The sequence below is a fragment of the Bos indicus genome, chromosome 13, assembly GCF_029378745.1.
Source record: "Bos indicus isolate NIAB-ARS_2022 breed Sahiwal x Tharparkar chromosome 13, NIAB-ARS_B.indTharparkar_mat_pri_1.0, whole genome shotgun sequence".
In the NCBI taxonomy this organism is placed as follows: Eukaryota; Metazoa; Chordata; class Mammalia; order Artiodactyla; family Bovidae; genus Bos; species Bos indicus.
In genome coordinates this window covers 22,136,509-22,160,852 of record NC_091772.1, presented here as the reverse complement: position 1 = coordinate 22,160,852, position 24,344 = coordinate 22,136,509, and the positions used below count along the sequence as shown (strand labels likewise).

The 24,344-nt window shown below is 39.3% G+C and overlaps 1 protein-coding gene across 3 annotated transcripts in view; it reads left to right on the top strand.

Moving 5' to 3' along the window:
• NEBL (nebulette) overlaps positions 1–10,948 on the top strand; it is a 376,594-nt gene extending 365,646 nt beyond the window's left edge. For all 3 annotated transcript variants that reach the window (XM_070800806.1, XM_070800807.1, XM_019973022.2), the window contains 2 exons: positions 3,552–3,658; positions 5,594–10,948. In XM_070800806.1, coding sequence (XP_070656907.1) covers positions 3,552–3,658; positions 5,594–5,770 — 284 coding nt within the window. In that variant the 3' untranslated portion in view covers positions 5,771–10,948. The remainder of the gene's footprint in view (positions 1–3,551; positions 3,659–5,593) is intronic.
• Positions 10,949–24,344: the final 13,396 nt, after the last annotated feature.

Genomic DNA, 24,344 nt, shown 5'->3' with positions numbered 1-24,344 from the left:
CTCTGTATTTCACAGTAGCTACAGATTCCTTTAGGAGGTAAGATTTGAACAATTGAGTAGGCATAAATTTACATCCAGAGAAGGCAATGTCACTCCACTCCAGTACTCTTGCCTGGAAAATCCCATGGATGGAGGAGCCTGCTAGGCTGTAGTCCATGGGGTCTCTAAGAGTGGGATACGACTGAGCTACTTCACTTTCACGTTTCACTTTCATGCACTGGAGAAGGAAATGGCAACCCACTCCATTCTTGCCTGGAGAATCCCAGGGATGGGGGAGCCTGGTGGGCTGCCGTCTATGGGGTCGCACAGAGTCGGACACGACTGAAGCGACTTAGCAGCAGCAGCAGCAAATTTACTTCATTTTTAAATGCCACAATTAGAGAACACTTTTAAAACAATTATTATTGGAGTATAGTTGATTTACAATGTTGTGTTAGTTTTAGGTGTACAACAAAGTAAATCAGTTATACATATATTCATTATTTTTTAGATTTTAGACCTTTTCTCATATAGGTTATTAAAGAATATTGAGCAGAGTTCCCTGATCTACACAGTAGGTCTTTATTATCAATTTTATATATGATAGTGTGTATATGTTAATCCCAATCGCCTAATTTAGTCTTCTCTCCTTTTGCCTTTGGTAACCATAAGCTTGTTTTCTACATCTGTGACTCTATTTCTGTTTTGTAAATAAATCCATCTGTACCACCTTTCTAAATTCCTCATATGTGTGTTAATATATGATATTTGTTTTTCTCTTTATGACTTAACCTCACTCTTTATGACAGTCTCTAAATCCGTCTACACCTCTGAAAATGGCACAGTTCCATTTTTATGGCTGAGTAATATTCCATTGTATATATGTGCCACATCTTCTTTGTCCATTCCTCTGTTGATCGGCATTTAGGTGGCTCCCATATCTTGGCTGTTGTAAATAGTGCTGCAGTGAACATTGGAATACATGTATCTTTTCAAATTATGGTTCTGAATCTAGAGAATATTTTTAAACAATATTTCTTGAGTTGTCATTACTGATGGGTGCTAAACCTGTGCAAATTTAAATATGTTACAGCCTATGAGATAGCATATTTAAGAATTTTTTCATCATTGTCCTTTCTTGATTTTTTTTCCCAAAATATTTTAAGATGATTGTGCTTGACTCTGTACATCAAAATTTAAAGATCATAGTTAAATAGTGTGATAAAGGATTGAGAGTTTAATTTTTTATTTTAATTAATTTTAAAGGGTTACTTATTTAATCTGCTGGGAGGGATTGGGGGCAAGAGGAGGAGGGGATGACAGAGGATGAGATGGCTGGATGGCATCACTGACTCGATGGGTGTGAGTCTCAGTGAACTCTGGGAGTTGGTGATGGACAGGGAGGCCTGGCGTGCTGCAATTCATGGGGTCGCAAAGAGTCAGACACGACTGAGCAACTGATCTGATCTGATCTGATTCACATATAGATCAAGATAATAATGAAGAAATGACTTGTTTAAATGGATAAAAACCCAGTCCAGAAGTGCTAGCCTTCAGATGCAGTTGGAGTCACTGATTAATATGTATTTAAGGAAATGCGTTAAGTATCCTGAGCCATTTCTTTAATTGGGCAAAGGATAAGTGTCCAAGACCATCACAGCTATAGGAAGACAACTGGTTTTGTCACTTCTCTAATGCCTGCATGCTTTGAATGTAGTGGACAGTGAAAATTATTCACATCCATGCAGGCTTACCAAGTGACAGAAGGGTAGTAAGCTCTTTGCACACATGGAGTCTTTTAAATATTTGCTGATAGTCAAGGGAGAAAATAAATGAGTGGTCAGTGCTTTCTGCTTCCAACACAAGGAAAAGCTTTTTTACTCAGCTAATTAATTAGGTCTAGACATTTATGGAAATTATTTTTTCTTCATGAGTGAATTTTGACAACATCCTTGACATCTATTAACATTAAACATTTAAATTGAGTTGATAATATTAAAAAGTACTGTTTTCTGAAGTATTTGATGTTTGATAACTTTAAAATATACTGCAATCCAAGTTAAGTGCTTTCTCTAGAAAGACATTGAATAAACACAATTACATTATAATATTCATTAGTTCAAGAACTACTTTAAAAATCTCCATTTAACCTAATATCACTATGATATGGAGAATACATTAATGATTTGTAACTTTCTGATGATTAAACTTCTTTAAAGTTTTATGTTCTCATATATCATTAGAATGAGTGTGCCACTTATAAAATAGTAATTATTCATAATACCCAAGAATTACGTCTGCTTTATTCTTTTATTATAATGTCCTGAGTAAATCAACCATTATAATTAGTTTATATACTCAACCCGATTGAACAAACAGGACAATCTATTGTGGGTTTTTATAGGACTTGTATCATACAAGTTTTACTATGATGAAGGGAATGCCTACTAAAATACCTTCATGTATAGCCCCTGATTCTGGTTACAGATACACACTACTGATTTTTGTGGGGTTTTATCTAGCTTCTGTATTAGTTTCTCTAGAATTCTGATTTCTTCAAAACAGAAACTATGTCTTTTGAATGTCATTAATTAGTGTGAGACTAGCACAGACTAAGTGAATACTCTTTTTTAATGTAGAAGTTTAATGTTTATGAAATTCTTTAACTGGTTTGGTTCTAAGGTTTTGTAACATTATTCAACTGACTTATAGCCAAAATAAAATGATTCTTACATGATTCGTATATATGATCCATATATTCTAAATAAAATTTTCTTTAAAGTGTACAGACTTATTATTAGCTGCTTAACAAACATTTGTTTCTGAACATATGTCATGTTTACCGTCTTTGTAAAGGTAACATTCAGCAGTGTGTTTCAAAATACTGAAAGCATCTATTGTTAAGTATTCAATATTTTGTGAAAACACGTATATCCTGTCACTGGTTTGAAAATCCAATTAAATTCCTTTAAATTTCTTCTTTTTTTTTAGTTGACATATAGCTGGTTTACAATGTTGTGTTAGTTTCAGATTTACATCACAGTGATTCAGTTATACATATACATGTAAATCTATTCTTTTTCAGATTTCTTTTCCTTTCTAGGTTATTATAAAATATTGAGTATAGTTCCCTATGCTATACAGTAAGTCTTTGCTATAAATTCCTTTAAATTTCTTATTTTTTAAAATTTATTTTTATTTTGGAAAATGCCTACAGGGATCATATAGCCAAGTGAAAACATGATTTTTTTAAGAGATTATGGGAATTTTTGTTATTTGTGTTGTTTTAATATATAGCATCTGCAATAGAGCATTACAAACATTTCTAACATATATTTGATTGCATGTTACACTGATTACCTATATATGCCCTTAATGACTGAAATTTATAGTATGGTAGAGATCACTTATAACATCACTGCTCAAATTTCACATGACACTGAAAATGGCGTTTTGTTCCAGAATTGTCTAGCTGAGCATGGGGTTACTTGAGGGCTTGGGATGGGTACTCTGAGGCTCATTTTAAGGAATCTGTGTGTGTGTGTGTGTGTGTGTGTCTCTTTAATGTCCAGCGCCTGTTCTTCCTGGAGCCTACCAGCAAAGCCATTCTCAAGGCTATGGGTACATGCACCAGACCAGCCTGTCATCTGTGAGGTCAATGCAGCATTCACCAAATCTAGTAAGTGCCCGTTTGAAGTGCTCCTCCTTCCCTGGTCTTCATAGTTTATCTCCAGAATATAAAAGCACGTGGAGTACAGTTGGATTGAATAGGGTTCATTTTTTACATAAAATGTAAATGATGATGTGTTGCCATTTGTATAGCTTCTTCTAAGGAAGTAGAGGATAGAGGTAAACCATTGAGAAGGGAAAGCATGATGTGAAAACATGTAAATAATGAAACATAGTAAGACTCTACCGGTATTCTGTCCTCATTGTTACCTCATGATTGGAAATAGTCAACCATGGTCTTCATTCAATAAAAAAGCACAAATATTTGGTCATGTTAAAGAGTTAATCAAAATGGCCATGGAGACCTAAACGACACGGTCAACATATGTCTTTGAGTTCTCCTCTTGGAAATCCTGGAGTGCTAACTCATTCATTGAATGGAAGACTTGGAAGCAGACTTCCAGACCAGTCAGTCCAGTTTGGTATCTTCTGATGAAATGGCTTCTCAAGCTTCTGACACAGTCTCTTGGCCTTTGTCTGTGCCCTTAGAAATAGGTGGCCCTTCTAAACAGCTTGTAAGATACCTTTTTAAAATATATTTGTAAAAGTATAGTTGACTTTAATATTATATTAGTTTCAGGTATACAACATAGTGATTTGGTATTCTTATAGATTGTGTACCATACAGAATTATTATAATATTATTGAACTACTTCCCTGTGCTATACATCACATGTCTATGACTTATTTCCTTTAACGAGTGGTAAGGAATCTTTCGGAGAAGGCAGTGGCACCCCACTCCAGTACTCTTGCCTGGAAAGTCCCATGGACGGAGAAGCCTGGTGGGCTGCAGTCCATGGGGTCGCTAAGAGTCGGACACGACTGAGCGAATTCCCTTTCACTTTTCACTTTCATGCATTGGAGAAGGAAATGGCAACCCACTCCAGTGTTCTTGCCTGGAGAATCCCAGGGACGGTGGAGCCTGGTGGGCTGCCGTTTATGGGGTCGCACAGAGTCGGACACGACTGAAGAGACTTAGCAGCAGCAGCAGCAGCAGCAAGGAATCTTTAATCACTCTAAAATTCTTGCATCTCAGCCAATTTCCTCAGTCTACTAATGCACTTGATTTTGAGGTTGTCTGATATTATTAGCTAAATCCTTGGCCTCAAAAGAAAAGAAATATGGTAAAACTCAACTAATTATAACAAGGATTTAATTATATGTACCTCAATATTCATGACATTTATATGCTAAATGTCTCCTATTATGTGATACAAAATCCTATTGAGTATATTATGGATTTTTTTTCTTTTTTTTTTTTTAAGTATTTTAAAATAGAAACAAAATTTTTGAGTAAAGTTCATCACCTCTGCCAGGGGACCAATGGTTGTAATGACTTGGCAGTGACTTGGGCCTGTCTGCCACTATGGTGGGCTTTGTTCTCTGAAGAATGTGGACTAGGGGAGAATCTACATAATCTAAGGACTCTGGGCTTATCTGAAGCTGGGGGAGTGGCTTTACTGCTTCAAAGCTTACTTTTTAAAAAAAGATTTTTATTTTGTATTGGGGTATAGCCAATTAACAAACAATGTTGTGATAGTTTCCAGTGAACAGCGGAAGGATTCAGCCATACATACCCTCCAAACTGTCCGCCCTCCATCCAGGCTGTCACATAACACGGAGCGGGGTTCCAAGTGCTCAACGCTTACTTTTTGACAGCTAGCTGTTGTATTTAGTGGCTTGCTCTGGTCCACAATATTACCCCTTTTGCCAGACTAGTAAGCTTGAAATGAACACAATCAGGACAGACAGTAGGCTCCAGAAATAGATGTGCTTGGAAAGGTTCTTGGTAGTTCCTTTATGTGTGGGCTGGTTTGTCGTGGTTGGCATTTGTAGCCTTGACTGTCTTGGTGTCCATTGTGTGACCCCATCTTTCCTTTCTCAGAGGACCTACCGAGCCATGTATGATTACAGTGCCCAGGATGAAGATGAAGTCTCCTTCAGAGATGGGGACTACATCGTCAATGTGCAGCCCATTGACGACGGCTGGATGTACGGCACGGTGCAGAGAACTGGAAAAACCGGAATGCTTCCAGCGAATTACATTGAGTTTGTTAATTAATCATTTCTCCCTGCCCTTTGAGCTTTGTTCTAATGTATACTAAACCCAATCTTTTTAAAAGATAGAAGATACTTTTAAGACAACTTGGCAGTTATTTTACAATAATCTATCCTTCCTTTGACAATTAGACATGCAGGAAGAAGGAATGACTTCTGGGCTGAAAAACAGCAGCATATTTGGTAATTGGTATAAACAAATAATTAGGTCTGGAGACCTGGTGCTGCTCGTTGTGGTAATGGTTTCCTTTGATTGGCTATTGAACCCTTCTGGGAAAACATATTTTTGTAAACTTTAATAGAGATGTTGATTGTCCCTTAAATGTCACAAATATATGAAACTTCTTAGCTGTCACTTTGGAATCACCAGAAGCCAGTCCTCTTAATTCAATAACACAGCTGATAATTTAAAAACCATTTTAGCTTTCGAGTCACAAGGCAATTTCCAATTCAAGTGAAAATTGCCTAAATATAATAAATGTAAGCAGTGGAAGAATGACAGTTCTGTTAAAATTATATTGACTGGTGGCCTTAGGGATCTAGAAACTTTCAATGAACAAAGAAATTTCCTTGTTCCTTGGGCCGACTTGGGTCTGTTTATTTCTCATTTGTACTGAAGCATATGCTATTCTCCATTTACATTCTATGAACCTAAGGACACGCTTGGCTCCATAGAATGTCAGGACCAAATAACTTCACAGCTGCTCTGCAAAGGGCAAAATTTAAGGTCATCTATGTTATTTCCCTAATACTAATAGCCTTTACCCTGTTGCATGTCATGTAGGTTCAAGCTTCTGTAACATAGGCAGCTGCACTGCCCTGTTCCTGTTATTCAAACAAAAAGTGTGGCCGATACCTAAAAGCCCTACCCTCTAGATGCCAGCTCAGCAGACAAGCATAACTTGAGAAGTTGCTTGAGATTCTCCTGCCGCATTGCACTCTAGTTTTGAAGGATTTACACCTTAGAACATAGATGTATACGCTAGCAAATAAGTGATTTAGGCATTTATTGAACAGCTTCCATTAACTTAATGCCACTGTTGACTTAAAAGTTAAGAAAACTTCCTAGAAGCCAGTGACAAAGCTGGAATATGAAGTGTGCTGGGAGAAACCAATCAACAAAAGATTGCCAGCTGCACACACAGAGAGACAGGTGATCTGGTTTCTTATTTGGGAAAACACTATTCAGATTCTGGGATGGAAATCTAGCTACTGAAATTGCTTAATGAAAAGACTTCCTTCCCACTTTCTGGATTTTATTTTCTAAATCACATTTGGAAGTGAGAGGGGGATGTCACCAGAGATTTGACAAGTTGTTCACTAAAAAAGAAATTGTTGTCACATTTTAATTTTCAACTGAGTGACTTTGCAGGCTCTTGCTGGATTCACAGGCATGACCATCACATCACGAAGTTTTTACCTGGAGTCCACAATCAAGATCACTGGAGAGATTCATGCCCATCAGCAACTCTGGGTTTTTCTGATTGTGCCATTAGAGAGACTTGCAACAGGGTAGCAGTCATGTAGGGTCTGACTCTACAGCTGTGATGAAACTGAAAAAGCAAAATGTAATTATAAACATGTATCAAATATATGGGCCTTGGGGATATCTGCTTTAATGATATATTCAAAGAAATTAACAAAATAAGCTGTAAAACATCTTTTCTTGAAATGTTTATTAGTCCAAAGGCAAATATTAATTCATTTACACCTTTGAAAAGTAAGCACATAGTTTTGAAATCTGTAGTCTCATTTTTATCAGGCTAAAAGAGTAATTAGATAAGCTTTATTACACTCAAGCAACATACTCTATGACACTGATGTAAAACTGAGAAGAGAAAAATTCAGGCAAATAACTAGAGGTTATTTGAGGGGGTTTTACAGATCACCACATAATCAGCTTGCCTAATTTTCTGTTATTGAAATGATCAGTTGCAATTCAATTGATTAAACCCCATACTGGTTTTGGTGTCTTATACACAAACCTACTAAAACAAGCAGAACTTGGAATATTCTTGCAAAAATTCCTTTGCATTAAAACCGAGGGCAACAAGCTTGCTTAGTTTTATTATACCATTAAATAAATATTTATTATTCACCCAGACAGACTACTTTTTGTGATTATAAGAGAGTAGTTGTTGATTAAATCTGCAGACTAAATGTGGGGTACACTTTTTGATAAGCACATTTATAGCAAGCTCAGAGGAAACCAATTTCAAATGATGATTATAATGGGGAAGTAGTCATAAAGTAACAGCTTGATGTTTCATTGTTTTTCTCTTCCACTTATTTTAAAATCAGATTCACTGAATGTAAAAGTCAATACTTATTTGGGGAGTAATTTTCCCCAAATTTTAAGCTTCACATAATGTTTGCATAGCAAGATACTTCTGCTTCCAGCCTTTAGGAATTAAGAACTGATCAGAATTTAACTAGAGGGCAGTTATTTTATAATAAAGACCGAGGGACAAGTTGCACACGTTGCTAATGCTATAATTTGATGGTGTTGTCACTGTTATTAAAGCCTGTCAGGATATTAAGCATCTCAGCAGAAATACAGAAAACAATATATGTATAAAACCAAAGTGCTATTTTTACAGCATCATTTTCAAGACTGCATTCTCGAACACCTTTTCCCCTTTCCACATGCCACCCCTCTTGTTTTCAATTTGGCAACAGTTATATTCTGCATAATGTGACAGCTCAAGAAGGGTTTTAAAAAAACAAGTCTTTTAAAAGAGGGCTGTAAATGCCCAAGCACAGAGAGCATGCACCTAAATTTCTAATTGTGATGTGTTCTCAAACCTGATAAAAGCACAAGGGCAGTTTGATACGCTTTTAAAAGGTTCCGAAAACAGAACTTACATGGATCATCTCTCTCTTGAGCAGAGCATAGCAACCGAATATATCGCTTGTGGTGTAAGCTTTTGTAGTGAGCGTTTTACTAATTCTTGTTCTCTGGGAAAGCTTTCTATGTCTACCCTGTGACAAGGCACGTCTCCACGTCTCCTTCTTACTGTTTACACAGCCACAGTGTAGCCCACTTGGAAATAATTATCCGGTTGTCAGATCTCCACACTGTCCCTGCATCTTCTCAGGCTTCCCCCACCTCAGAGACCACACAGGAATTTGCAAGCACAGTGCCCAGGAGCACCTTTTATGAATGTGGATGCGATTAGACCGGCCCCCCTCTTGCCGCCAGGTTCATTACTTGAGGATGGCGAACACACGCTTTTGCCAGTCTCGCTGCAGTCTTTCTTTCCTTATCTTGTCTGTGTTGAGCTCGACAACAGTCTGGGATTTGGGAGGAAGATTTCCCTAAACACACAGTGGAAGCTTAAGAGGCGCATCTTTTCTTCAGGTTTGCCCATCTCCAGTGGAGTGTTTTTTAATGAAAAGATTAAAGAAATTGTGTGTGATCCTTTAATAACACCCTCTATATAAAGTGAATATAGTTTATACCAAAATTATAATTATATAGAAATAAAAAATATCGGTGCCTTTTTGATTACCCTTGTTTATTCATTATGGTCTTGGAAAGAAAACCAAGCAAGCAAGCAAGCTTCTGCCTATTCTATAGTAATATTTTATTATATGATCATTGGTATTTTTATGGTGGAGAAGTGAGATGCTCCTGACGGTTAGGAAAGGTGATAACTGATTGTATTTTACCTCTAGAGGTTTAGAACTTTAGAAAATACCGACTTCTTTTGTCTTGTTTCTGAAAGTTTCTTTGTGGATTTATATATAGTTGAGATGCATAAATGTAAACTTTAGGTTTGAGATTTAAAATACCTGTTGTAAGTTAGAAGAATTATGTTATGAGGCTGAATTCATTACACCAGATGAAGTTCACTTCATAAATCCATTATACCTTAGCTATTTGCTTCTGATAATCTGAAAGTGGCTAGAGCATGGTTGTTTGGGGTAACTTGACATGGAGGTGAGAAAGCTTTCGTTAATAAGAAGCTCTGTAAACCAAGTGTGCAATGCCAATATGAAGTCTCTTGTTGAAGTATTCCACGCCCATTAAAGGTTCTTTCCAGACAATTGTCCACTATCACTGATTCAAGAAAATCAAGACATTGTATGCTGCTTCTGTGGCCATCATTCCCTGAGGCATAGACTACTGGATCCGCAAGCCTGGAAGGACCCCTGGGGCAAATCTACACCCTCGTGGTCCTTGTTACTTCAATATCTTCATGGGAATTTCATATGCTTTTTGTGTTTGATATATGGTATTCAATTTGCATAGTATACACTTCTTTGTAATCCAGTTGCTGTTAAGAACGATTTACTTTAAAGGAAAAGAGAAAACTACATCATAGTTCCCTTCTTTAGTGTTCATGCAATGAACGGCTGAGCATTTATAAGCAGCACCAAGTGTATTACAGGCAGGGTGTGGAATCTTCGCTCTTTGACCTGTGATTAAAACATGAACTTGAATCCTTGTGCAGATTGGTTTCTGTTTGCTTCAAAATATGTAGAATTGTGGTTGATGATTAATTTGCAAGATTGTACTAACTTTGAGAGCCTACAGTTTTATAGAAAACACTTCATGTTTTAAAATGAAGGAGCTTACAGAATGATACGTTATTAATATAATTTGGCTTTTGTTATGCAAATTGTTAACACCAGCTATTAAAATATATTTTAGTAGAAATGCTTTAATTCATATTTTTTCCTCTACACTGTGAATCTTTAAGCCTTGGTGGACTAGAGCAACATCGTGCTGCCCAAAGGACTAACCTATGCAAACCAGTTCACATTTCAGTGGATGTCACAGTAATTGTGTAATATGCTGTTATTTCCCCCGCATAATGTACAGCAGCACTGAAATAACATGTTCAGCCGAGCATCGTGTATGTACAGACAGTTACTCACAAACCCTTCAAGGCTACCATGATCATTAGTATTATTCGTGTAAGAGCAGATTGCTGACTTATCTACTGAAACCATTTGAACGATGTCAGAACAAGAATGACAGATGGATGCATCGGCCATGGCTCCCAAGTGGTCCCTGCAAGTGTTCTCCTGTGATGAAGCCTCGTTCTCAGATGCACTCTCTCCAGGGTATTATTATTCTGTGTCTTCTTTCTGTATTTGTAAAACATTATAACGCTTTAATTTCCTATCTCTACACATTCGGTTGGCTTAAATAAATGCAGGATGTAACAAAATGGTTCCACTTGTCAGTTCTCACCTTGGTTTCTTAGAGCAGTGCTCATTGATAATTCCCTGGGTGTGGGTTTATCGTGACAACTCACGTCAAATCGCCTCAAAGGTCTGTGCTGGCCTCAGACCACTTACCTTGGTGAGCTGTTTAGAATGTGTCTTCCTCCTACACATAAACTTAGCTTTAAATGAAAACAATAGTATGCTTTTTCAAGCTGAGTCTCTTTCTGATTTTATATCAAAGTGCTGCAGTAATTCATCATTGTAGTTCACTGCTTCCAAGGCTGACTTCCTCATATGTCCTCAATAGTACGACTTTAATTTTCTTGTGTTTGAAAGATGAAAGAAACAGCTTGCAGCAAAGAGTAGAAAATGCTCAAACTGGGTACATGAAACAGGGAGATGCTCTGATTTCCCAACTCAGAATGGCTCATTTATCATAGAGGATAATTGCTTTTCCCCCTAATTTTCCCATAGTTGGAAAAAGTGAGTTTGTTCCTTTTTTTGCCCTCATGTAAAACTACTGAGACTAGGGTCTTAGCTTTATTGTGTTATTTTGTAACAGTTCTTTGATGGTGCCTAAATTCTCCTAATTATAAACCGATAAACTCTGCTGATGACATATTTAGTGCTTTTGCGCAAAGAATACTCTTCCTAATCTTGAATTTTCTGTTTTTCATATTCCAAAAGTATGAAATATTTGTATGCTATTAATCATTAAACATACTTATAATATTTCAAATGGTAAATCAGCTTATTTATTTATTTGAAGAATATACTTTTTTTTCTCTCAAAGTTTTATTTCCCCCACTATGCTCATAAATTTTACTCTTGGGAACTCAAGCCACAGAGAAATGACCAACTTAGCAAGATTTTTTTTCTGAACTAAAATGATTTAGATTTAGAATAAGGTAATCTTATATTTTTATTAACTTAAAACCTTGTGAAGCCAGTTTTACAAATAATTGAGACATACATGACCACTAGAAATCTAGCAAAGTAACTTTTTACAAAAATACTCATACATAGTAAATTGAAAAGTAGATAAAAGGAAAGTTTTGTTCTTTTCTTTACGTAATCTGCTTCTTCTATGCAGAGAGATTGAATAGAGTTTTGTGATGGCAGAAAACTGGATATGGTCCAAATGTGAACTTCAACTACTTTCTGCAGTTCTCAGCACAGTTCTCAGGCCTTTGTCCATTTATATTTGTACTTGGGAGCAGCAGAGTTCTGATGAAAAATAGAATGAGAAAATGGGTTTAAAGGGTGAAAAGTCAATATTAGAACAAAGGACCCAGTTACTGATTTTGTATTTATACCATGACATTTTGATCTTTGCTTTCACTATTTTTTTTTAAAGTTGCAAACATAAAAGAGACTAGTAGACTAAAACAGAGAAATGAGCAAAATCTGAACACCTGTTATTCCATTTGAGAAAATAAGGAACTTTTATGCATCCCAAATTTAGTGATTAGATTGCTCTTAAAATGAACTAGTTTCTGGTTCTTGAGTCAAGATAGCCCACTTTTTCCAAAGGGTTGCTATCCAAGGCCACGTGGCCCTAATTAACTTTCATTATCTTGTCACTCTGGTGACAAATAGATGGCTGTGACCTGACCAATCTATAGGCTGCCCAGGAGCCCTTGACAGGAGCTGCAGAAGAACTTTACCCAACATGGAGGATGGTCACTGAACCTGTCCACATCTCCCTGGGGAGTCTGAGTTCACAGTATAGAGCTGGTTGGTTAACTGGTGTGATTACTGAAAACTAAGAGCCATAGAGAAAGAAGGAGGAAGTCAGGAGTACGTGTCACTGTGAGTGAGTAGAAAGCATGAGATGGAGGGAAGAGATTAGGACAGATGGAGCAAAAAGTGAAGGGCATGATTGTTGGTAGCATGAGCCCTGAAGATGGGAAGACGCTGATTCTTGTTTAAGGCAGCCCCTGAGATTCGGCAGCCCCATCCCCTGTGGCAGAGGGAGTCACCACTCTCCATATCAGAAGCACATGGTTCCATTCTAGTCTTACTGCCTGTGGGACGCCACCTCCTCTTGATAAAGAACAGATTGCATGAATGTTAGGAACACTTGTGGGGTGTCCCCAAATGAGACACCACAAGTAGCCAATGTGATTGAAATGCCAATTATATTTTTGCAGTTGCCATGTTGCAACGTTGTCTTAAATCATTTTGTTTTCTTTTATGATGTGGCATATTTCACTGTATATATCCTACTGAAAATCACTTTAGTTAGAAGTTGTTTCCCTGGGCTCTATGAAAGGTATCAGTAATTAATAACAAAAGAATTTAACTTCAACCAGTGGGTTTGTACAAAGAAAGGATTGCGGATTTGAAAAAATATTCTTATCAATTTCTAAGTGTTGGGTAAAGAACATGGGAATGACTGGGCTCCCTTAGAGAATGACACAGGCACTGATGTCCCAGGGACAAAAGCTGAATTGTTTCTGCAGAGCTTTCAGAAATACCTAATTCTTCCAAGTTTCCTCAGTGATAGTTTTTGACTAAGGTAGATGAAGCAGTGACTGTAACTTATTCATTCAACATATATTTATTCAGTGTTTATGTGATTCAAGGAACAGAACACAGAGACTTTCCTCCTATACTGGTAGGGGAAACAACCAACCAAGGATATACGTTTATCCACATGTGTATTGTCGTGTATACTTAAACAGCGAATTGCTTCATTGCGCTTTGAGAGGTATTGTGAAAGTGAAGCCTAGTCCTACCCCAGTTCTTGTAGCTGGGCAGGGGTCATCTGTGGTGGGGAGGGCGTGGAAGACCCCGAGAAGCTGCTATTTGAACTTGGAGCTCGGTCCATCTAAGCCTTAGACATGTGGGAAAATTTAGTCACTGGCAGCTAATGGAAGATATACTCCAGTCTCCTGCCCAATTTTAATTTAAGTAGCAAGGCAGATTTTTGTAGTTTTCATACAATTAAATTTTCATGAACAAAAGTTGGGTTACAGATGTGCATGAATAGGTGTGTATGCACTACCCACTGATTATTCTAATTATGATTTCATTCCACTTAGAAAGTCAGCAAGTTGCAAAGAGTGAATTATATACACAAAGTTTTATAGATGTGCAAAGCTTCACTTCATTTTTTGGATAATTGGTTATTATGTAGAGTTTCCTGTGTCCTTATTTCCTCCCTGAATATTTTTAGAAAGCATGTGCTTACTGGAGTTTATGGTGGTACAGTGAGCAGCAGAACCATTGATTAAAATGCTGTTCTCTCCTGATTTAGATTCCACAGATTTGGGAAACTGTCATTCCATCTAATATGTGATACAAGTTAGATTTACAACATTAACTGAGCAACACAGGGAAAAATCACCCACAAAGCAAGTCAATTGTTGATGATTACTTATAATAGATCCTCGCTCAGAGGTAAATCGTAGCTTTGTTTATAGAATTCTGGCAAGATTGTTGATCATCTGCCTCTTTCAAAAGTCTGACGATATGTTTGCACATTTTATCTTGGGTACCCTTGCCCCAGTTAAATTCATGATCGATAATATTTTGGATGTGTTGTCTTCCTTCATCAATGCCTAATATAATGCTTGCTGTGGGAATATGTTTTTATATTTATAAACACTTCCTGGCTGCATGTACACTTTCTTTTAGAAAGAAATGTTTTGACTTTCAAAATGGTGCCCTGCAAAGTGATTTCTGAACTTCTCCATCTCTTCATTGTGCTGCTTTTCTTCCAAAAAGAATAGTTCTGATGATCCAACTACAGCATCGTAATTGGTTTTGTAATACAAAGTTTCTTTTGTTCACAAACCATATGCCCACTATTTTACATTCATTTTAATGGGGTCGGGAGAAGAGGTGCTTGAAAACCCAGAGGAACAAACTTGTTTTGTGTGATGCATCCCCTAGTCCAGGTGAACAGGGCTTCTCTCTGCCTGCAGTCATCCTCCACCCAGAAAAACAAGGAACTGGCACAGGAAGGTTTTTCCATCTTCTATGACTTAAGTCCTAAAAAAGCTATGACAGTGGAGGAGAGGATGGCTCCTGTGAGGATTTATTTTTCAAAACAGGCAAATGAAGAAATACTTACGGCACGAGAACTTCATTATAGTGTGAAACCTCTTAGTATTATTGAAAGATTTCCTGCTTGAAGAATACCGAAACATTTTCAGAGCTTCAAATGGGCCTTCTGGTCTTGATAGGCTACTTGTTCATGACAGAGACCTAGAATGGTATTTTCATAATGTAGACTCATTAAGCATTTGACAAAGTCAATTTATTATTATATTTCTGCACAGATCCAAGATCTACATGTGATTGATTGGGGTGGAGGGGAGTAATTAGCCAAAAGAAGTAGTCCTATGCCAGACATGCCCATGTCAGGTGAGTGGGAGAAGACCTGTGGAAGAATAGCATCACAGGAAGGAGAAGGAAGGACGTAGCCAGGGCAAGGGCAGGTGAAGAGCCCAAGGCCTCACTTGGATGAAAACCCGAAGTGTTAGCTTCAAGTGGAATTAAGTCTTTCAAAATTATTCCAGTATCAGGAGGTAGAGTCTCTCTGTATCGGCCTTCTTTATCTCCCACTTCCCATGCACTCTCGTCATGTCCACAAAATAATGCCAGGCTCGGCTGTATCACTGAACTTTTCTGGGAGAAAGATAGATTCCAGAACACATCTGAAAATGCTGAAAATTCACTTTGCACGAGTGCAAGTTGGGATATAGTCTTTGAATTTAGGATTGTCTGATACCCCAGACTTTATGTTTTTTTTTGTTTTTTCCTTTTCTTTTAAGTCTGAGAAAGCTGTGTTCATTGGAGGAGAGCTGAGTAGGTCCTGCGTTCTGTTGAATCTGGGTGTCTCACATCTCTGGGTGGGATGCACTTTCACGGGCAACACATGTGCCCTTCCAGGCACATGGCCTTTGGACTCACAGATTTTCAGGGGGAGCAGAGACCATCAGTCCCATGCCCACCTTCGGGAAGACCTGGCATGATTGTCTCACTGTATTGATTATAAGCCCAGGGTGACCCTGTCATAGTCAAGTGGCTGGACTTTGAAGGGATAAAAAGTGGATAAAAAGCCAGCTCCTCTATCTTCCATCACCGCGCCCCTCCCCTCACACGCTGTGGCTCTTGATATCCGCTCAATCTGTTCACAGGGGGAGGGGCAGAGTGAGTGCTTATCTGAAGCTGCCCTTGTTGTTCCTTTAATGTCCCAACACCAGTTCCGCTGCACAGCTGTGGGCTGAGGAAAGCGATCCCAGGCGGTGCCTGACTTTGATCACCCAAACTAGGGCAAGGACCCTTCGGAGGAGCAGAAGAAGTGATGGTGTCCAGACTCTCCTATCACAGGTTGGGAAGGCAGTATCTCATTTCCTTTAAGACTCTGCAACTGCAAATTAAGATGAAAGGAGAACAAGGTCTTCAGAGCACTGATCTGAAGTCAGAATGCATTCTGTTCCATGTCCAGCCCTTTCTTCTCCCAGGGGGACTTTAGTAGGGTGAAGGAAGCTGCCATCTGGTCCAAACTCAAACCTCTTGTTCAAGTAGTTAGAATGCCTCCAGACTACTAACCAGCTTGTGTGTCATTTCCACAAGCACTTTTTAAACACCTAAATGTTGGTCCACTTGTGATGCCAGCAGGCATTGGATTTGGATTCTTTTGACAAGTCACCTTTTTCCCAATTATGAGTCATCCTGTTTTCCCCTTCCGTGTCTTTCTTTTCTCTTCCATCCCTTCTGGTTCCTGCTTTTAAAAGAATGTGTTGGTTCTCTAATTTAAAAAGTAATCCATTTCAAGAGGGAGGGGATCTATGTATACTTATGGCTGATTCATGTTGTACCACACAAACCAACACATTGTAAAGCAATTATTCTGCAGATAAAAATAAATTTTAAAAAAGTAATCCATCCTCACTGTAAAACATTCAGAAGAGTAAAGGAAAAAATGACTTCTAAGTCTACTATCAGAAACTGTGATGTTGATGTGTATCTTGTAGAATATTTATTGATATATATGCATACATTTTTAACAGTAATTGTCTTATAAATAATTTTGTGAACCTTTCCCCCATCTGACATTGTATAATGAAAAATTTTTATCATTGAATAATTTTTGAAAAATATTCCATCATATGTATAAATTACTTAGCCCTCTTACTGGACATTTACATTGTTTCCCTTTAAAAATAATGCAGTGAATATTTTCATATTATTATTTCCATTATTATATCCTTTAGGGTTGCTGCTGCCTAAGTTGCTTCAGTCGTGTCTGACTCTGTGCAACCCCATAGATGGCAGCCCATCAGGCTCCCCCGTCCCTGGGATTCTCCAGGCAAGAACACTGGAGTGGGTTGCCATTTCCTTCTCCAATGCATGAAAGTGAAAAGTGAAAGGGAAGTCGCTCAGTCGTGTCCGACTCTTAGCGACCCCATGGACTGCAGCCCACCAGGCTCCTCCGTCCATGGGATTTTCCAGGCAAGAGTGCTGGAGTGGGGTGCCATTGCCTTCTCCGATCCTTTAGGGTAAATCCCATTAAAATGGAACTGCTGGGACAAAAGGATTGTATGATTTGAAGGCTTTTAATAAATACTGTTATTAAACTTGTCATTTAGCACAATTTACAATTTGGATACCTAGTATCAATAGATTGTTTCTCTTTTACATCTTTTATTTCCATGATTGCTAGGGAGGTTGAACATTTTCTTCACATGCTTACTGGCTGTTTGCAGTTCATTCCCTGCTGTTGTGTGTTTGTTTGTTTTTTCAATTTGGTATATGTGGCCAAATTGCCACCCAGAAATTTCTTCTAATTTATACTGCCATCGACAGTTTGTGGGTTTGTTGCATCAAGTCCTTTCTGACATTGAATGCTATTGTTTGTTTTAATTTTTGTGAGTATCCCTTTTAGTTACAGAAACTGTTTTATGTCTGGTGCATGTTTATGCCATTATTTTTACTTTCGCGATTGCTGCGTGTTAAAACCTCACAGTACAGAGCAGAGAGTGGAAGATTTTGCAGGAGTGGAAGTAAGAAAATGCAGAGAAGAAGTTGGAAATAAAGGAGAATGGATGACTAGGAAAAGAGTATAGGATCACATTAGTCTGCTAAGGCTGCCATAACAAAGCAGTTGCTGTTGTTCAGTCTCTAAGTCATGTCTAACTCTTTGTGACCCAATGGACTGTGGTACATCAGGCTTCCCTGTCCTTCACTATCTCCCAGAGTTTGCTCATATCCATGTCCATTGAGTCAGTGATGCTATCTAACTATCTCATCCTCTGCTGCCCTCTTCTCCTCCTGCCCTCAATCTTTCCCAGCATCAGGATCTTTTCCAATGAGTTGGCTCTTTGCATCAGATGGCCAAAGTACCTGGAGCTTCAGTTTCAGCACCAGTCCTTCCAATGAATATTCAGGGTTGATTTCTCTTAGGATTGACTGGTTTGATCTCCTTGAAGTTTAAGGGGCTCTCAAGAGCCTTCTCCAGCACCACAGTTCAAAAGCATCAATTCTTTGGGGACTGGGTCACTTAAACATCAAAAAATTTATTTTCTGGGGACTGGAAGTCCAAGATCCAGTTCTGAGCAGGACTGATTTCTTCAGAGGCTTCTCTCCTTGGCCTGCAGATGGCCCTCTCCCCTCTGTGTCCTCACATGCTCTTCCCTCTGGGTCTTTGTCCAAATTTCCTCTTCTTGTAAGGATGCCAGTCATACTGGATTAGAGCCCATCCTCATCACCTCATTTTAAATTACTTACTCTTTAAAGACCTTGTATCTAAATACAGTCACATTTTGAGATACCAGGGGTTTAGGAATCCAACATATAAATTTTGAGGAGACAAAGGGAAGTGGGATTACGGGTTTATTCAATCCATAATAAGAATGAAAAAAAATCCATACTTGCGGGCAGCCAGACACAAACAGGTGTATCTTGGAAGGGATTGAGTTTAGAAAATTTAAAAAATAGGACTGTGCCCAAGGAAGACATTTGAAAGATAAAGAAACTAGGAAGGAGAAAGGTGAGCCTACTGACCCACAGTCACAGCAAGTTAGTTATAGACTAGGACAGGAGCCTAGGCCTTGGGATTTCAAGTCTCCTGGTTTTCCTGTTGCCCCACACTCCCTCAGAAAGCTCAGCTCTGCAGTGTGGCTGTGCCCTTGGGCCCCTCCTGCTCTGACTCCAACCCCTGGCAGTGATCTTGAGCCAAGAAATTCACTGCAATAGGCTCCAAATCCCTGTTGCTAAATTACACTCTGCGGAAGGATGATTTCCCACTTCTCCCTTCTCTCTCGGGTAGAGTCAACATAGCAGGGTCAATTTCACTTGAAGCCCTCTCTGGAGGGAGCTCGCCTCCTGCTCCGCTGCTCCACAGGAGGAGCTGGGTTTCTATACTTACACAGTGTGGAGGTGCAGCCTCCTCCGTGCCCTGCATCCCACTTCCCTCACCCTTTCCTCGCCTCCAAGTCTTCTCCAGAATCTCCCCTTCCCACCTCCTTGCATACCAGGTTATAGTCACAGAACACTAGACCTCAGTTTATGTTTGCTTACCTGCATCTCATTTCTGTCTTTCTTTCGTAAGTTCTAGACGCTCCTTCTCCCCGGAGGTTAAGGACTGTGGTCGGTCCTGTCGCGTCACCACTGGATCCTCTCTCTCCCTGGTTACTGTGTGTAGCCACAATTCAGTGCTGACCCATGCAAAGCCCACTTCCTAACTGTCCTGTAACAACATGGCTTGTTTTCCATTTTTTATATTCATTCTTGCTTAATATAGAAAACATTATTCAGAGCTAGAAGTATATAGTACTTAGTAAGGAAACACAACAACTTAATAAAGAAACAGAGCATCCATTTTTGTCAACACTGATGATAAACATGTCTTCATTGTCTAAGCTTCTTCTCACTTTAATCAGATTGTTTTCAGGATGCTGTATGGCTGGCAGACCATGAACTTGCAGAGATGGCTTATTATGATGGAGGGATGCCAAAGCAAAGAGCAGTCGTCTGGGTTGACAGAGTTACAGGCTGAAGAATGACACCACCTTAAGCTTCTTGGAAGGCACTGCCTGCCACCTGCGCCTGAGTTTCCTGATCTGTTCAACAGAGATAAGCTTTCCCTTTCACGCAGGTTCTTCACATCCCGGTTGTAAGGAACTTAGCACAGACTTAGCTCATACTAGATGCTTAGTGAATGGCAACAGAGACCATAGTGGTCTTCTCTGGGAGATGCCCTTGTCAGTTGTTATAAAATAGAACTCGTTTCCATCTCATCTTCTAGGTGGCCATTCCGTGGCCAGTAGCAAAACATTAGTGCAAATCCATGCACTCAGTGAGAGCAGATTAAATATTAATTGAGCACTAACTAAGTATAATGAGAAAATACAAATGCAGGTAAAGACTTCCAGTATTGGGTTACAAGAGGACCTGGACAGAGTAATTATATTACTTTTAAAATATTTAGATGTTTATGCCAATAAGTTGTTTAGTTGATAGAAATATCTGGCATATTTTTATATACTGTACCTTGTGAATTAACATTTAGGTTAATTTCAGAAGTCGAAAAGTAGTGGTACGTGGTGACCTTTAAAAATGCACAGCTAGTTGAATCCTGGCATTTAGACACTAATAGATATAATTATATGAAACTGACACAAGAGGGCAGCTGTGTACTGTTTCCGAATACCTTTTGCTACAATCGGCTAAAGTTGAATATGTGGATACTCAGTATGATAGGAAATTATCTTCCATAAACTTATGACATAGATGTCATAAAATTATTTTATTTAGAAAGAATTTAATTCTTCGTACCACTCGAATCCTTATCGGCAAGTGAAGACTGACAAAAATGATAGAAGTAGCATCCTCCTGATTATCCACGTTTACTACATTGACCCACAACTTGCTGGCGATGCTTAAAGATCATTTGGCTGATCTGAGGATGAGGTGGGAAGACGGAGGCAGGGGCGTATAGGCCAAGGCACAACCTGGTCCCCACAGGAAGCCTGTGTGTTGGAACGAAATGTGTGTCTGATCCATCAGAGTTTAGCAGTCCTATGGGGCTGGACAGGAACATCTCAGCCTCCATGTTTTCTCATGAATCTTGGAGGTTGGCTTGCTTCTGGTGCTTTTGTCATCTTTGAACCCACAACAAGTAAATATCCTGCATGATACCTGGAGAGCAGTGGTGTGACCTCTGTCTGGGTGTCCCTTCCTGGGGCTCAGAGAGGTCCTGGGCACGAGGATAATGTGCCTGAGCCAAAGGGCCCTGAGGATGCCTAGGATGTTCCAGGCCTGAATTGCATCCAGTTTAAGGGGCTTGGGCAGTTGCCTGAGGACAGCAGAGGACAAGGCTGTGTCTCATTATAGATCAGGGATAGATGTGGGATGGATCTCTCGTGCTTCCGTTGTGGTTTTGGAAGGATCAACCTGGTTTGTGAAAATGGGCAGCTGCAAAACTTACAGAGTTTTTTGCAAAGTGAATGTAAATGGATCATTGTTACTTAAATCACTTCAATTAGCATTTATTAACTTTCTACCTGTGTCCAGGTTCAGTTCATGTGGGTGCAAAGAAGCTACCCAGGGTTTTCTGACAAGAACTGATCAGGGAAGGGGTAAGGAAATAGGATGCTGTATGGCCATGGGGTCAATAGTTTGTGCTGCAGTGCATTCTGGTTTGACAAATTTGTAACAATGCTAATGGAGCCTGGGGGAAGATACCCAAGCCCCTGGTGCACAGTGTGTATGAATTCATGGGGGAGAAAATACAGTGAACCAGTACTGGTCATAAGGGAGTGGCACAGAGACTCAGGAGCTGTTACACCTAGAAACAACAGGGCAGGATATGTGGCCTAAGGTCCTCCTGCAGGTCCAATTCAGGCAGGAGGAACAAATACAAATGAGCCAGACATTCAAAATATCCAAATGTGCATAGTGCACGGGGTTTCCAAGGAGAGGAAACAAGGAGGCAAGAAAGCTCAGAAACTGAGAAAACAGTAACAGCAAATAGATGGGGAAGAATGGAAACAGTGACAGACTTAATTTTCTTGGGCTCCAAAATCACTGCAGATGGTGACTGTAGCCATAAAATTAAAAGATGCTTACTCCTTAGAGGAAGAGCTATGACAAAGCTAGACAGAGTATTAAAAAGCAGAGCCATTACTTTGCCAACAAAGGTCCATCTAGTCAAAACTATGGTTTTTCCAGTAGTCATATATGGATGTGAGAGCTGAATCATAAAGAAGACTGAGTCCCGAAGAATTGATACTTTTGAACTGTGGTGTTGGAGAAGACTCTTGAGAGTCCCTTGGACAGCAAGGAGATCCAACCAGTCAATCCTAAAGGAAATCAGTCCTGAATATTCATTGGAAGGACCGATGCTGAAGCTAAAGCTCCAATACTTTGGCCACCTGATGTGAAGAGCTGACCCATTAGAAAAGACCCTGATGCTGGGAAAGATTGCAGGCAGGAGAAGGGATGACAGAGGATGACATGGTTGGATGGCATCACAGACTCTATGGACATGAGTTTGAGCAGGCTCCAGGAGTTGGTGATGGACAGGGAAGCCTGGCATGCTGCAGTCCATGGGGACACAAAGAGTCGGACATGACTGAGCAACTGCACAAAACAACAGCAACAACAACAACAGCAGCATGAAGATCAGAGAGTAGACCATGCCACCACGAGTCTGGATGGGATTGATCACAAGTCAGGAAACACTTTGCTTTTTGTGCTGGTTTAAGACAATTTTCTGGTAAGGACAAGAACATCCCCACAGCTGCTTGTTTTCTGGAGAGTCCGTGATTTCTAGCAGAGTAGAACAACCTATATAATAAAGGAATTGCAGTCTCAAATGACTGGAAATAGAGAGCAAGCCTTGATTCATGTCATAAGTTCATGTCTTCAGGTGCAGCCAAGTTTCCTCCCAGGATGCTGGAGGAATTCAAATATGCAATCAGGGAGTCACCACTGGTAATCTTTTAAAAATCATGTACAACAAGAGAAGAATCAGAAAGCTAATGACAAGTAAATGTCATAAGTTATGAAAAGGGGTGGACCCTCAGAATTACAGACTATTAACTTTGGTCAACGTTTGGTCAAATTATAGGATGAATTTAAAGCAGATGTCTTATGAACACTTTGAAAGGAATGTGTTGACTGCTAGAAAACATGGAGTGACCAGGAATAAATCATGCCAAACTAACCTCATCTTTTATGAAAGTATTTTTTACTGAGCTGAGAGATCAGGGGAGTAACATAGACTTAGTGTTTCTTGGTTTTAGGAGAATGTTTGACAAAAATCGGTCACGATATCACTGTGGATAATATGGCAAAGTACACAGAGTAATTAAAAGTACTCTTGGATGGCTGGGACTTGTTTGAAAACTGTGTTCACAACATAAAAACAAAAAAAAATTGCTGCACAATGACATTTGGTGAATTCCCCCACTGACTCTTTCGAAGTCTTTCTGAAGGACCTATGAACACTGACAAAGAAAACTGAATCTAGGACTGCCTACCACATTAGACGCCAGGATCAAGGTGCTCATTTTACTCAATTCAAGGCTGATGAAAATGACAATCAATAATCTACAATTGCCTACATGTAGGTAGACCTGTTCTTTTCTCCTCCTCTCCTTAGTCTCTGCTTTAGGAACATGGATTCTATAAAACTTAGGAAACTGGATATCTCCTCCTTTTGCATGGGAAGAAAGTCTCCAGACACAAAGCACAACAAATTCTAAGAATAATTCTACAAGAAATGAATGGATTTATAAGAAGAAAATGATAGGATTTGGCTAAGTGATACAGAAGTATGAATAAATGGAGAACCCTATTCCTGAATTTCTTCCTGAATGAAAAGATCAGACATCATAAATGTGTTATTTCTTCCATAATAAATTACAAGTTTAGTAGAGCTTAACAAATTCGTGAGGAATTTATTTTGGACTTGACAAAGATACAGGGGGAAGAGACTGAGGATACAGGGGGAAGAGACTGAGGATACAGGGGATGGCCTGTGTAAGGCCCCAAGGTAGGAGGACCCACGGAGTGTCCACAGAAGCCCAGAGTAGCCTGGAGAGGAAAGCAGGAGGGTCATGAGCGAAACAACCGGGAAGGTAGGTGGCTGGAGCACACAGTGCCTTAGAACCTCATGGATGGCATTGGTCTTTATCCAAAGAGCCACGAGAAGTTATTAATGGTTTTTCAGCAGTGAAATAAAATGATTACATTTGAGATTTTAAAAGCCCACCCTTCTGCTGTGTGGAGAATAAATTGGAGGGGTGGCAGAGAAGAGGAGAGAATCTGATTAGGAGGCAGTGGCAATAATCAGGCGATGTGGTTGTACTAGGCTGGTGGCAGGGGCAAAAGAAATAGAAGAGAAAGTTGACTTCCTTGAGTTCACCAGAGCATCCTGA